At 39.3% G+C, this 16027-nt stretch overlaps 1 protein-coding gene across 1 annotated transcript in view; it reads right to left on the reverse strand.

The window, feature by feature from the left end:
* Window positions 1-3742, reverse strand: part of robo2 (roundabout, axon guidance receptor, homolog 2 (Drosophila)) — a 509120-nt gene extending 505378 nt beyond the window's left edge. The window contains 2 exon segments of the mRNA XM_046862541.1: window positions 1977-2108; window positions 3603-3742. Of these exon segments, the coding sequence (XP_046718497.1) occupies window positions 1977-2094 (118 nt within the window). The 5' untranslated portion in view covers window positions 2095-2108; window positions 3603-3742.
* Between the last annotated feature and the right edge of the window lie 12285 nt (window positions 3743-16027).

The raw sequence follows: 16027 nt of genomic DNA on the forward strand, positions 1-16027 counted from the left end.
GTCAGAATCACAAGGGGTTATGCTGGTCCTATACGTGTCCTGGCAGATCCACTTAAACAGTAGGATTCCGCGGATCCATTAGACTCGTAGCGTGTAGCGAAACCGCCGGGGCTTGAGACTGGGATTCATTATTTGAAGAATTCTAAAGATTCAGTTAGTGCCCTCTAGTGAGATTCCATGGCAAAAGCAGGCATAATCCCTACTTACTCAAATATCTCAAGGGTCTCGTCAGACTCTGATCCGTTCACAGAGTGATTCAGAAGAGTTTGAAGCGGTAAACGGATACGGATTGGTTATCTATAGTTATAATAAGCTTCACTTCCCAGGGAATGTGCTACACTAGATTTTGGATTGTGCTTGTGGTCAGGTACTGATGGAGGTGAGGAGGTAAATCTTAAGTATAGCAGATTAGTTATTGCAGTTAGCTTGTTGGAATTTGTGGAACGATTAGGAGAAATAAGGATCCACACATAAGAATTATACTTTTGAAAACATTTAAAACCCAAGCTCATTGTTTAGCTAGCTAATTAGCAGTAAATAGCAATATATTGTTTTTTAAATTGTCAGTAAATGTGCTAGCAATTACCTGTCAAGGTTGTGAACATTTGATTTCTTGTCAGGTTAGCTACAGTAACAGGTCAGCATGAACAGTGAGGCTTGTTAAGAATCCTCTCAGGTTAGCTCTTGCAAGCTGGTGGATGGTGGTAATTATGGGTACCATCTTGTGTGTGTATTCTTTCCGGAAACTGGATTGGGTTTTAAATAAATCAGTGACAACCAAAGTCTCAAAAAAAAAAAATACAGTTCTAGCAATGTAATTAGCATAATGATGAAGGAAGTTAAAGCAGGAAAGTACACTTGCACCAGGGTTAAAAGATCTACAGGGAGGTTAGGGGTCATCAGAAATAACAAAAGAGCAACAAAGAATTCACACTTTTTTTGGCCCAACCTCTTGACTCTGGAACGCACCTCCTTTTGGCATGCATTACAATCAGATCTCATTAATCACGCCCTGTTTTGCTTGAACGAAGGATGAAAGTCAAAGTGTTCCTCCACTGTCTACCAACACAACAACATAGCACAACACAACACGTGCAGAATTAACCTTCAGCTCCGATCCACAAAGACTTGGCAATGAAGGCAAATGGGGATCTTCAGAGATTGTTTTCTGCCTTGGTCGACTGAATTAATGGGTTGCTGCGTGTGTGTGTGTGTGTGTGTGTGTTTTAAAGGCCCTGCTATAAATAAGCCAAGCCACTGGGGAGGGAGCGAGCTTGGGGAGCTGACAGCAGAGGGCAATGTGGCCTTGTCTCCTCAGGAGATGCCAATTAAGAGTGGACCCAAACCCTTGGCTCACGACTCACCGCGGCTCGCTCACAGGTTAAGAAATTAGATGTGATGGGGCGCTCACAGGGGTTCCCAGAAAGTTTGCTCTAAATAAGCACCTGCCCTTGCTGAAAAATAGCATATCATGGTTAATCGGGTTGTGTCATTTAGACACAGACGTCACTGCAGAATTAACCAACGATTAATTAGTTCAGACAGACGACTAGTGAGGTCACAGGTTATTTACAGTATGCTCACTTTTAGGAGGAACACTGTAGGAACATCTTAAAGGAACATTTATACCTCTGTAAGGCATTATTTAATGCAGATACAGGTCAACATCAGAATGAGGGTGGGGAAAAAAACGCTTATCACCTTCACCGTGATTTCCTCCTAGTTGTCTGAGGTGAAATCAAAACGTCTAGTGTGTAGCGTGCCCACATGGCAGCACAAGGCTGCACGCACAGTCACAGGGAGCACCGACCTTTAGTAAGTACAATTTTGAATTGATAAATTTCTAGAGCAAAGCAGAGATACAAATCCACCGACAGAACAAGACACTTTGCATGCAACACTCGATCAGTTCAGAAGATCCAGAATTACCAAACCACACAGAGCCGTGTGGTGTTAAGAAACACACAGACACCTACCTTGAAGTTGTGTGTCCACTAGCCTAAAGAGGAGGAGCCACAGGACAGGAAGAGTAATGAGGTCAGGGGGTCCGGCTCGTACTGCAACACACCCAATTCGCTCCAAGAGCATGGCCATGACACCATCGGATGCTGAAATACAGACACGAGTTTATAAGTTAGATTTTTGAGAAACACACGAATAGTCCTTCTGTTTCTATGCAACAAACTCAGTCATTTAATGGTATGAAGATTTCCTTTGACCAAACAAATCTATAAATGTCCAGACTTTATTTTCATTGAAAAATCCTCCGTTAGCATGAACAGCAGCTTTACACACTCTCGATATCTGGACAGTTCGTTTCTCCAAACAATCAGCCGAAATATTGTTGTGCTTCTTGTAAAACTTGCCCATGGTGTCCTTCACTAAATGAAGATTGCTTTCTTTCTTGTGATGCAGTTCATCCCAAAACAGTTTAATAGCATTTAGGTGTGGTGACTGGGCAGGTCGGTCCATGATAGATATCACTCCAGACGACTGTCTGCTCTCTAAATAATGTTCACAGAACTCAGACCTTCCAAAAAGAGAAAAAATTACCATCAGCAGAAGCAACTTCCAAACTGATTTAATAGTGCCATGAATTCAACAATAAATTCAAAGCAGAGTAAGCTTTAACTGCACCTGTAACTTGTTCCTTATTGTAAGGGTATTAAATATCAAACCATTTTCCCCTGCTTTGTACTATAAACTGAATAATGTCCTCTGTGGGAAGATGGTCATTTTCGTTTTTTTTTTGTTTTGTACTGAAATGATTGAAAGAAAGAAATAAACCACATAAAGAAATAAAAACAGCAGCAGTGGCCAACATAAGAACAGAAAACACAGATTGATCCATTCGATGAGAATAAATACGAAATAGGGATGGCAATCGTGCATATATCTGTGTGTGTGTAAAAAAACATCAGTGGTAGTGGGTCACAATACATCCAAATACAACACAATTACTATGTGAAAGCTATGAACATTTAACAATTTTTTCAGTGTACAAAAAATAAAAAATAAAAAAAAAAAAAGAAAGAAAGAAAGAAAGAAAGAAAAAAAAAAACAATAAATAGATAATGTAAAGAATGAAAAACACCTGCAAACACAAAAAAGAAAATACAATTTGTTTTTTTCCTTGGTTTTAAAATCATAAAAATATAATGTATAGAAAATTGTAAAAATTGTCCGTGCGATCGAATAAGCACGCAGAAAAAGCTTTAAAAAATAAAGTCAAATAAGAATTACAATATATGAAGGAAAAAATTCCTTTAAAAAGAAGCAAAAATGCATAAACCTCCATTCCTTTGTTTCATCATAGGCAAGAATTAACTACTAGGTAAAAGTAACTACTTTAAACATTTAGAAAACTCACACATGCATTACATATGAAAAACTGTAAAAACACCTTTTTCATAAATTACATACAAAATATCTTTGCTGTTTTTAAGCAACAATTGGAGTCAAATACCTGCATTCACTTTATCCCTTTTTTAATTTACATGAAGCAAGAGAAAAGAAAAGAAAGAAAACTGTGCAGAGTGTACTCACTAAACCAGACTCATCCCTTTAGTCTTAAGGATTAGGACTGGGGTTCGTGCTCATACCTGCTCTCTGATCCTGTTTACATGAAGCTGAACATCACATCAGTCTCATGAGGTCCTCCAGAGGTCTGGTTGGAGTACATACATGTGTAAAACTCTAGTTTAGCACAGACATGTTGCTGATTTGTTTGCATTAGGGACAATTCGTCTTCTTTTCAGAGCTTCCACCATGTAGCCAAACCCCACCCACTTACTTCCAAGCATCATCCAATCACACCATTCCTGCTGCTGTGTAATTACACACACCTACTTTCCATAAATTGCCCACCCTTCCTTCCTTCCTTTCGTTTTTTCTAGTAATGATTGTTGTCTTGGTTGTCATCTGATTTTATATCATTGACCTTTCTGACCTTAAATTTTTACAAATTCTTCTTAAAAAAAAAATTTTATTTTTCTGTCGATTTCTTGATTGTGATTGGACAGAAATATTTTCTACTAACATGTAGCACATTTGGTTGATGAATAAATTTTTTTTTTAAGAATTCTACATTGCATTAGGACAGGACGCATCTAAGATTTGAGCTGAGACTAGTCTTGTTCTAACGCCCAGTACTGAGAGTTATAATAAGAAATAATATTGGTGGCTGAAATGTGCAGGCTTTCGTGCATAATACATGACACTGTGTTCATTGATATTCAAGATGATCTAGACCCTGTTCATGTGCATATCATTGCTCCTGGAGCACCATTTGTTACTTACAATATTGATTTTACTTCATATTTACATGGATTTTCAGACGTCATCTCTTTTTTCTGTTTTTTTTTCTCAACTCTCCTGAAGTTCGTGGAAGAGGTGATCCAACGGAGCTAAAAGTTTTTTTTTTTTACCTGTCCTCAAGCAAGGACTATCAGAACATCTCAGAACCGGAGGAAACAAGTGGATGTGTGGTGAACACCGCAAGAGACCTTTAGCCACCTGAGTTGATGAGACAGTGACTGATGATGCTTATTGTCAAGATGGGAACTCATTTCCTGTTATAAACGTAAAGGTTCTTTGCAATTTGGCAGTCTAATTGTATTTCCACCAGTAGATTAGGTTGTAAATGTGGACTGGGAGTTTTTTGTGAAATAGGAATGAAATAATTGTATGTGATTTTCTCATGTTTCACTATTAAAATGCTTGGACAAAAGTATTGGGACACTTAACTTTTCCAGACGTTTGTGGTTCATCCCCAAACTGTTACCACAAAGTTGAAGGCACACAATTATATAAGATGTCTTTGAATGCAGTAAAAAAAAATCCCCAAACCTGTTTCAGCATTAAAATGTACAAAACTTGTACATAGGATGGAGTGGAAGATCTTCTCTCTATCTATAAACCCTATTGAACACTTTTGAGATGAATGTGAACGCAGACTGCACCCCAGCCCTCCTCACCTCACATACTTCAGTACCTCACATACTTCCATTCCTAACACCCTTGTGGCTGAATGAATCTCACAAATCTTCACAAAATCTAGTGGAATATCTTCCCAGAAGAGTGGAGCTTATTATGACAGCAAATGGGTACTCAATGTGGAATTGGATGTTCAAAAACAAGCACATACCAATCTTATGGTCAGGTGTCCATAAAGTGTAAATAGAAGGAAATGTCGAATACAAGCAGGGTTTTGTGCGCATTCATTCTCTCTCTCTTTTACACACACACACACACACACACACACACACACACACACAGTTCACAGATGCCGAGTGTGATCCAGTCACTAACCCGAGTCTTGGAACTGCTGTCACTCATGCCAGCGCCTCACACCAGCGATGTGCGAGGAGGTAAAATCAATAGCCTTCCATCTTCCATCACACCCCTTCATTCCTCCATCAATAACCGCTTGGCAAGAATTAAATGCATTCCCATTTGCATAGACAATGAATCCGTGGCAGGATGCAGCGATGCTGAAACAGAGATGACTGGCAGCTTCACAGCTGCTAAGCTCAAGGAGCTGTTAAAAATAACGCAGAGCCAAGCAAGCAGTGTATATCAAAGATGTTAAATGTGTTAGCCATGGTTTAAATGTGTGTTAAATTTTATACCAAAAATATGCACTTAATATGTTTCTTGTTTATTTGTATTATTTCTAAAATTGTTACATGAGTCACAAATAACTTTTTATCCCAGGATAATTAAATAGTGTCACTATCTGTAGTGTCACTGTCTGTAGTGTTGATGTCTGGTGTCAATGTCACTGTCACTGTCTGTAGTGTTGATGTCTGGTGTCACTGTCACTGTCTGTAGTGTTGATGTCTGGTGTCACTGTCACTGTCTGTAGTGTTGATGTCTGTTGTCACTGTCACTGTCTGTAGTGCTGATGTCTGGTGTCAATGTCACTGTCACTGTCTGTGGTGTTGATGTCTGGTGTCACTGTCACTGTCTGTAGTGTTGATGTCTGTGGTGTCACTGTCTGTAGTATGTAGTGTTGATGTCTGTGGTGTTGCTGTCTGTAGTGTCACTGTAGGCGATGTTGGTGTCAGTAGTGTCACTCTCTGTTGGGTTAATGTCAGGTGTCACTGTCAGTAGTGTTGATGTCTGGTGTTACATTTGCATTAACATTTACATTTGCGGCTTTTAGCAGACGCCCTTATGTGCATCATTGTTGGTGTTAGTATCAGCTGTGTTGATGTGGAGTTGTTTGTGTCTGTGGTGTTAGTGTTGAAGTTGATAGTGTTAGTGGTGTTGTTAGTGTGGTGTTAGTGTTGGTGTAAGTGTTGGCAGAGTTAGTATCTGTGGAGTTAGTGTGGTGTTGTTAGTGTGGTGTTAGTGTTGGTGGTGTTTGTCTGTGGTGTTAGTGTTAATTTTGTTGGTGTTACTTCTGCAAAAATGTTTGTAAAAATGCAGCCTCTCCTTTGCCACTCCAATTAAAGAATGACCCCCATCTAGTTTAGAAGTTAGCGGTCAGTGACTCTGCTAAGAGGCCAGCGCGGTGTTGGCCACCAGCCCGGGAGTAACAGATTGGAGTGACACAGCCGTCTAGAACCAGGCGTCTGAGTCACTTCACCTCCTCCTTCTGCCATTCGCCTCTAGATCAACACTCACTGCTCTACTCAAACACGCCAACCTGTTTGAGATTAGCCGTCCTGTTGTGCTCTGATTCGACAGCTGGGCAGATCATTTCACTTTTTTACATCATGCCATAAATAAACACTGTCCATAATCCTGAATCTCTAATAGCTTCAACAGTTGGAGGCACAAGGAGTTCAGAGAAATGCTATCATTTGTCAAAGATCTTAAACTGAAACTTTCCTATAATGGCGGTTTCAGGTCATTGAATTCAAGCTAATATCAAAGACATGCAACCCTGTTATAATATTTCTTGTGATTTTGCGAGTAATATGTTATATTCATTATTTAAATATTTAAAGTATTATTGAAATGGAGATTACTATAAATCTGGTTATATTCACTCCCGTGTATAGTTTTTAGGTTTACTGGTCGACGCTATATTTGTTTTTTTTGTCTTGTTTTGTATTGTCTTGTGTTGTCTGTCTGTCTGTACTGTTTTTTTGTCTGCACTGTCTGCACTGGGTTGCACTCGATGCACTTTATGTAGCTTTGTGTTGTGTTGTAGCTCTATGTTGTTTAGTGTAGCACCAGGGTTCCGGAGGAACGTTGTCTCGTTTTTACTGTGTACCGTGTACAACTGTGTATAGTAGAAATGACAATAAAAGCCTCTTTACTTGACTTGACTTGACAAAGCAACAGTTTATCCTGGAGGTTAAGGCTTTGTGTTACTGAAGTTTAGAGGTTCAAGCCCTGGTATCAACAAGCTGACACTCTTGATCCCTTGAGCAAGTCCTTTAACATTTTGTGCTCTAGGGGTGCTTTATCATGGCTCATGTGACAATTAAAAAGCCCCTTTAACCGCTTTAATATTACATAATATGCAAGTATATTTAAAAAAAATTCTTACAAAACCTAAGCCTAAACCTCTGGTTAAAAAAGTGCCACAGCATCAGTGCCTGTATTTTTTAAGGAGACTAAAGAAAGCTCACTTTGCTCCTCAGATCATGTTGAACTTTTGTTCCATTGAAGCATCCTTTCAAAGTCCATCGCAGACTGGTTCAATAACTGCACAGGGTGTGATAAAAAGGCACTGCAATCATCATTTACATTGCAACATTGCATTGGACGTTGAATCTGAAGGTCATGAATTTAAATCCCAGCCACACTAAGCTGCCACTCCCAGAGCCCCTGAGCAAGGCCCTAAACCAAATAGCTGCTCAACTGTACAAAAGAGAGAAATGTAATTTATTCTTGATAAGGGCGTTTGGAAAATGCTGTAAATGTCCAACAATTGCTCAGCATAATCAACACATCAGTGATGAACTTCCCATCCAAAGTTTTGCATTTATAGCATACGCCCTTATCCATGTAAATGTTTACCTGTATGGCATTTTCAGCAGACGCCCTTATCCAGAGCGACTTACAACTGAGCAGTTGAAGATTAAGGACCTTGCTCAAGGGCCCAGCAGTAGCAGTTTGGTGGTGCTGGGATTTGAACCTATGACCTTCTGAACCCAATGTCCTAACCCCTGAGCTACAACCTTCCCAGGTTCCAGAGCGACTTACAGTTATCTCAATTATACAACTAAGCAGCTTTGGGGTTAAGGGCTTTGCTCAAAGGTGGTTGTGGGATTGGATCTCATGATGTTCAGTTAAGTCCAACATCTTATCCACTGGGCTACTAATTCACAAAAGTTCTGGTCATGACTTCAAATCCCAGCATGACCAAAGTGCCACTATTGAGTCCTCACCAAAAGAGATCCTAGTAGAGGATGAGACGTTCTATCAAGTCCCACAATGGACTGTTTACATGTCTTCCATCAGGAAAACGATCCAGAAGTTTCTACTACTGCACAAAAAGACTCAAGAATAGCTTTTTCCCTTCAGCCACACTAATGCTGAACTCAGACACTAAGCTTTATCTGCCAGGTTCTAATATTGCATTAAAATGCTTGCACTTTCATGCAATATTAAATATCTGATTGAATATTACATTACCATTTGCACATCTGCATCTACTTCTACTGCATCATATTGCAGGCATCATACTTTTACTTCTTCTTCAGCCTACTGCACCATTTCAAATTCTGATTCTATTTGTCACATAAACATTCATATAGTATTATTATGTATTTCATTTTATTTTTCACTACTGATATGTATACACACTTATAACCTTATTGTACTATAACCGTAGTCCACTATATAGACAAACATTTGTGAATCAATTACAATACAATTGTGGGGTAACAATTGGGGGAATAAACATATATGTAGACATTATGTGCATAAATAAAGCTTGCCATGAACCAGGAGGTTCATTTTTTGAGCCTGACATTTGGCAACTCGAACCTTCAGTTCCCTCCACAGATTTTCTATGGAACTGGGGTCTGGAGACTGGCTAGGCCACTCCAGGACCTTAATGCGCTACTTTTTGAGCCACTTCTTTAAATTTGCCGTATGTTTTGGGTCATTTTCATGCTGGAATAACCATCCACAACTCATTTTCAATGGCATGGCTGAGAGAATTAGATTCTCATGCAGATTTGATGGCACATGGCCCCGTCCATCGTTCCTTTGATGCGGTGCAGTTGTCCTCTCCCCCTAGCAAAAAAGCACCCGCAATGTTTGAAGGTGGGGCTGGTGTTCTTGGGGTCATAGGCAGCATTCGTCCTCCTCCTCCAAATATGGCGAGTCTAGTTGATGCCAAAGAGCTCGATTTTGGTCCCCACAACATTTTCACCCAGTTTTTCTCTAAATTTTTTCAATTTTTATTAAACTTCAGATGGGGCTGTACATCTGCATTCTTGAGCAGGGGAACCTTGCAGGGTCTGCAGGATTTCAAGTCTTCACAGCGTAGTGCATTACCAATTGTTTTCTTGGAGACCATGGTCCCAGCTGCCATTAAATCATTGACAAGATCCTCCCATGTGGTTCTGGGCTGATTCTTCACCGTTCTTATGATTACTGAAACTCCACTAGTTGAGATCTTGCATGGTGCTTCAGACCGAGAGAGATTTACAGTTATTTAGTGTTTCTTTCATGTGCGAATAATCACACCAACTGTTGTCACCTTCTCACCAAGCTTGTTTTGGTCTTGTAGCCCATTCCAGCCTTGTGTAGGTCTACAATCTTGTTCCTGACACCCTTGGACAGCTCTTTGGTCTTAGACATGGTGGAGAGTTTGGAATCTGACTGAGTGACTGATTCTGTGGACAGGTGTCTTTTATACAGGTAACGAGCTGAGATTAGGAGCACTACCTTTAAGCTCGTTACCTGTATAAAAACACCGGGAGGCAGAAATCCTGTTGATTGATGGGGATCAAATACTTATTTTACTCAATAAAATTAAAATTAATTTATAACTTTTTTAATGCGTTTTTCTGTTGGTTTTTTGTGTTATTTTGTAAATCACTGTTCAAATAAACCTGCCATTCAAATTATAGACTGATCATTTCTTTGCCAGTGGGCAAACGTACAAAATCAGCAGGGGATCAAATCATTTTTTCCCTCACTGTATGTACTACATAAATTCTCTTAAAAACAAATTGCAGTAATTATTTATGTACTGAAAGAATAATGTTTAAGTATCATGATCAAGAGTAAAATTCCCACCTACAGACATGCTGTTTGTGTGACCACCCACCAAAGCGTGCACACACACACACACACACACACACACACACGTTCACCTTACCTGTATCTATGTCCGGTAGCACTACAGGCTGCTAAATCTTCTGCTGTGTTTCCTGATCATGAGAAGACAAAACTCTTCAAATAATCAGAGCACCGCTCGAGTTTCTGACCACTTACACACTCTCTCAGACCAACATACACACACTCAATCACACACACACACACTCACACACAACCAGCAACACAGCCTAGAGCTCAGTCCTTCTGCAACACCAGCATGTGAGAGAGAGAGAGAGAGAGAGAGAGAGAGAGAGAGAGAGGAGGGGGTTAGAGAGAGAGAGAGAGAGAGAGAGAGAGAGAGAAAGAGAGAGAAAGAGAGAGGGAGGAAGACTAGAGAGGGTGGAAAGGGAAAGAATGGGGAATAGATAGAGGAAGAAAGAGAGATATAGAGGAGAGAGAGGAGGAGAGAAGAAGGGGTAAGAGAAGGAGAAAGGACAAGGAGAGGGGAGAGAGATAGAGGGAGAGAAAGAGGAACTAGAGTAAAATAGCGAAAGAAGGAATAGAAAGGCAGAGAGGGTAGATAAAGAAAGAGGAGGGACGGAACAAGAGAGAGAACATGGAGGAGAAGGAAGAGAGGAAAGGAGTGAAATAAAAGAAAGACAGAGAGGAGAGTAAATAGAAAGTGAAAAGAAGTGAAAGAGAGAGAGGAACAAATAGGGAGAGACAGAGATGGGAAGAAAGAGGAGGAGAGAGACAGAAAGGGAAAGTGGAAGAGAAGGGCAGAGAAGAGAAATATGAGAGAGAGAGAGAGAGAGAGAGAGAGAGAGAAAGTAAAGTAAGAAATGGAAGAGAGAGAGAAAGAGAGGGTGAGAGGGAAAAGAGATTGTGAGAGAGAGAAAGATAAAAAATTTAAAGAAAGAGTGAGGGACAGGAAGAGAACGATGGAGAAGGAGGGAGGAAGGCAGCAGAAGAGAAGAAGTATGAGAGAGGAGAAGAGAAAAAGGGAGGGAGGGAGAGGAAGAAAAATCGCCCTGATAATGCAGATTGTCATGAGAGCGCTGTATTCCTGGTAATCCAATACAAGTGAAGTAAAAGCCTCTGTGATTTCAACAGACCTAATGAGAGTGATCTGATTATGGGCTCCTTGCAATCGCATCGCTCGTGCCACGTACGCTGTTTCTCATTTTCACTCATGTGACCCTTTCTCCAATCCACTCACATTTTAATAGCTCGGCCTAAATGCTGCATTTTTTTCCTGTATGTTTCTTTAAAAGGCAAATTACCCAAATAAGAATGAGGAGAAAATACGAGAAGAGCTTCTTCCTCAACACAGTGTCCCTGAGTCACACATAACCCAAGTTTTACTGATAACACAGAAGAAAGTGTACAGCAGAGGAGAATAATAGAGCATCATGGTAGTGCTGGTGCCGTCTGAAGGTCTGCTTCTTTCAGGCACTTAAGACGAGCAAAACCTTGAGTCAGTGCAATTTTCCAATCATTTAGTGTTTTATTGAAATAGAATGTAAAAGTCTCAGTGCTCAACAGAGATGAGTAAGGAAGATATAGAATAATACCCTCTCTAATATTCTATTTCGGAAAAATAATCAACAACAGGCTGTTGTAATAAAGAGGAGTTACAGTAACAAGCTTCAAATTTATCGGGTGTTTTATTCCTTTTACACCACAAAACAATTTAACAATTTAAAGTACATTAAATGCAGAATGTTCGAGAAGGTGGTAGGTGATAGCTCACTGGTTAAGTTGTTAGACTTTTACTTTAAAGGGGATGAGTTCAAATTCCAGCACCACCAAGCTGGATTGCTGGTCACTTGAGGAAGGCCCTTAGCCCTCAACTGCTCAGTTAGAAGTGGCTCTGGATAAGGGCACACACATACAGCTTGCCATTTAGAAACCAAATTTCTCTGTTGTGAAGATTTTCTCTTGTTTGAAAACTTCAGCACCGTGGACAGCTACAAGATGCTGAAAGTGGAAAATATTGCCTTATAAAACAGAAGAACATCGTTTCAACCAATCAGAATCCAGAATTCCAAAGCACTGAGGAATAATGTGTTTTTTCACACACATATCTGCACACATTCTTAGCAGAACCGTAGGGTTGCACTTGTGGGGTTACCAAAGCTTTTCATTTAACACTCTTTTTCTTTGTTTTCACTTAAAAGTAGCGAGGAACAGAATGGGTTTGCTTTTGAGTCTGGTTCCTATTAAGGTTCCTTCCTTATGCTATCTCAGGGAGTTTTTTCTTGCCACAGTAGCCACTGGCTCAATAATTAGGGATAAACTTATAATAATAAGGAACAAATTTATAGGCATTAAATGTATACAATCTTTTATACAACATTTATCTCTGTAAATCCACTTTGAGACAATGTCCATTGTAAAAATTGCTTTACAAATAAAAATGAATTGAATGTTCTCCAAACAAACAGGCTAAAGGTCCATGATGGTTATTGTGGAAGGTTCAACTCAAGAACCATGTAGATGGATTTGGACTGTAATTGATATTATCAAACTGCTACAATGACTTAGGACTGCTGCTGCCATAAACATTTGTGCACTCAAATCTCCATCAGTAAACAGTTGATAACCTCAACAATGATGGAACTATAATGAATGGACATTCTGAGTCACCCCAACTGAGGTTGGGTTCCCTTTTGAGTCTGGTTCCTCTTCATGAAGTGTCAGGGAGTTTTTTCTTACCACTTTTGCCACTAGCTTGCTCATTAGGGCCAAGTGTATAACTTATTATGCTAAAATGTATATTTACTAACGAGATAATTCTGAAAAGATGCTTTGGGAAAATGTGAATTGTTAAAAGTACTATATTAATAGAAATGAATTGAACTGCTATCCCAGGCCATATTCACACTTTTTAATTTGGGTTAGGGTTAGGGTTAGTTTTTTGCCTTCCAGCCGCACTGTAATGACGTTTTTACTCATCGGAATCGCAACTTTTTGAAAACCCTCTCCAAAGTGGCTGAATTAAAAAATGATGTTATCAAATCAAAGTGCAGACTCTGAAAACGCGGGCTTTTTCCAAAACAATGAAAATTTTTAGTGACGTGACTGCACCAATTCAGCCAAGATGGTGGACGTCATTGCTGTGATGTTTTAGAGACAAAAAGTAAACAAACAAAGCGGAAATGATGCAAGTCGAAATTCATTACATTTTACGTTGCCAGAACATAAGTGTTTTTAGATGTTTCGGTGTGTTTTCAAAGTTATGAATTTATTTCTAAAGCATTGGTTCCCAATCCCCAGGCAGTGGACCGGCACCAGTCCGTGGGTTAATTGGTACCGAGCCGCACAAAAAGAATACATAACTTACATTATTTTGCGTTTTATTTATTATCTGATTCTGAAGTGTTTTATTTTGGAAAATGACCGGATTCTCTCCCCCACATATGTCTATGACTCACTCTTGATGCAGGTCATGATGCCTCGGTCACATTTCTTACCTTCATCCACTACCTTCTTAAAGGGGCTGCTCTGACCGCTAACACATAATACATTAATGCTAAATTCAAACCCCCCAAACGAGCAAAATGAACAAAAAACAAGCAAACAAACAACAGTCGTATCATTTTATTTTGTTGTATTTATCCGCCACACCATAAAGGCCGGCCTGTGAAAATATTGTCTGATATTAAACCGGTCCGTGGCAAAAAACATTTTGGGGAACTTCTGTTCTAAAGCTAGGTTGGTGAATACATTTTCATAACTATCTCTTGTGTATATGAAGGCAGGGCTGTGGATTGTGAAGTCAGGGGACTTTGTAAGGTTCTCCTTACTTTCTTTTAGAATAAAATCTGGTCAATGAATTGGTCACTGTGGAACCTCCCAGGCTCTGCAAATGCATTTCAAGCAAAATGAATGAGCATCCACTTCTCGCACTGTGTATCAGCTTTAAGCATGAACACTAATGCATTGGAAATTGACATTAATTATATATACATATTATTTATATTAATATGGTGTCTTTATGGCTCAGGGAGAAATGCAGCTGAACAGCTAAATCTCACACAATGCAAAACCACTTCATTTTACCTCCCATACTTTTACCCTGCCATTTCATTTAGAGTTAATGGAGAGCATATCCAATTACCCTTCCCCAAGGTGCTACGTAAATCAAAACATAAAGCAATTACGAATAGTTAAGATGATGGAAAGCCAACTAAATTCATTCTTCAAAAGATTTTAGATATCAATAAAAAAAAATGATGGGCCCTACACAGGACTGTTTGTTTCTCTCTGTATAATACAATTTATAATAATTTGGTTTCATAGAAATTATTGAACTATTTACAACACAGGCTGCAGTTGTAATAAATCCATAAATAACTAAATATCTATAAATCCACCTGTTAGAGTTGGAGCAGACCGTTTGCTTTAGTAACTACTTTGGACATGATGGACAGTTAAACCATGATCAGCAAAAGTGTATTATCGTGAACACATGTTTCTGATATTATCAGCAGATTTGTACAGTGAGTGAAACGTCCAGCCATCAGATCCTGATGAATGGCCGCTCATTAGAATTGCAAAGGCAGAGCAGTGAGGCAGCGCCACACTCCAGACGGAGACCAACAGGGCCACGAGACTCCATCTGCGAAATGAATTTGCCTCATTGTAGAGGACATAAAAAGTACTTCTCAAAATGAGACTGATAAAATGTGCCAAACGGGTCATCCACAATGGTTTATCACGGTAACTGACGTGTAGGAGAAACTGTGGCTTCCTGCTTTCCTTTTTATTTTGTTTAGTCTTAAATGCTGATCTTGGACTTGGCATCTAATGTGAAATTCAAATGTAATAAGCTCAGTGATGTAACAAAGAGAGACTCCAGTGATGCATTAGTCTCCATGTGCAGTAATTAATTATTCAAGATCCAAACTCTTAGTCAGTAAAAAGTCCAATGGTCAATAACAGTAAACATTCACAAATACAAAACCCATTAGGGACAATCTAAGATCGTAAGTCGAGGCAGGAATAGCAGGGTCAAAACACAGACAAGGCAGAAACAGGACAGACTCCCAGGATACATAGATGCACAAGAAGTGCAACCTAAACAGGAAGTGGAAGTGAACTGAGCTAAAACTCTGGCAAGGTTACTGCTCGGTTGACTGGGAAGGGTATTGTTTTGAGCATGTGATACAACTAGTGCCTTAATTCTTTTTGAAGAGTAAAATATTTCTTGCAGATCTAAAGGAGTTCAGACAGTCATCCCAAAACATTGTATTACAATAAACATTAAACAGTGGTGCCCAATACAGTGGTCACGATCAACTGGTAGATCGCAAAGGTAGAATAGGTAGATTGGGTGACAATAAAAAAAATTGCTGTTAGTCTATTATCTATCCTCCCTATGTAATTTGTATATTGTTTGACATAGAGGGCAGCCAGATCTCAGACCGGCTGGCCTCTATGTCAGTTAAGTCACTATGTATGTGCAAGCTACTACAAGTAAGTCCAAATACCGTGACTGATGATCATTTGGAAGTCTGCGTGAGGCTGCTACCAGCAACTATTGTCTGGACTATACAACCCTAGCTGACTCCATTCAGTGAAAATGATCAGAGTAAGGTAGTGACCATGAATGTATTGAATTGTACTGTGCAATAGGGCTGTATGCAGTTATTCAATGTAGGCCAACATATACTGAATATATAAAGTATACTTAGGATATATACAGTTATATATATATATATATATATATATATATATATATATATATATATATATATATATATATATATATATATAAATTTGCACCAGT

This window comes from Silurus meridionalis, chromosome 12, assembly GCF_014805685.1.
Source record: "Silurus meridionalis isolate SWU-2019-XX chromosome 12, ASM1480568v1, whole genome shotgun sequence".
NCBI lineage: Eukaryota > Metazoa > Chordata > Actinopteri > Siluriformes > Siluridae > Silurus > Silurus meridionalis.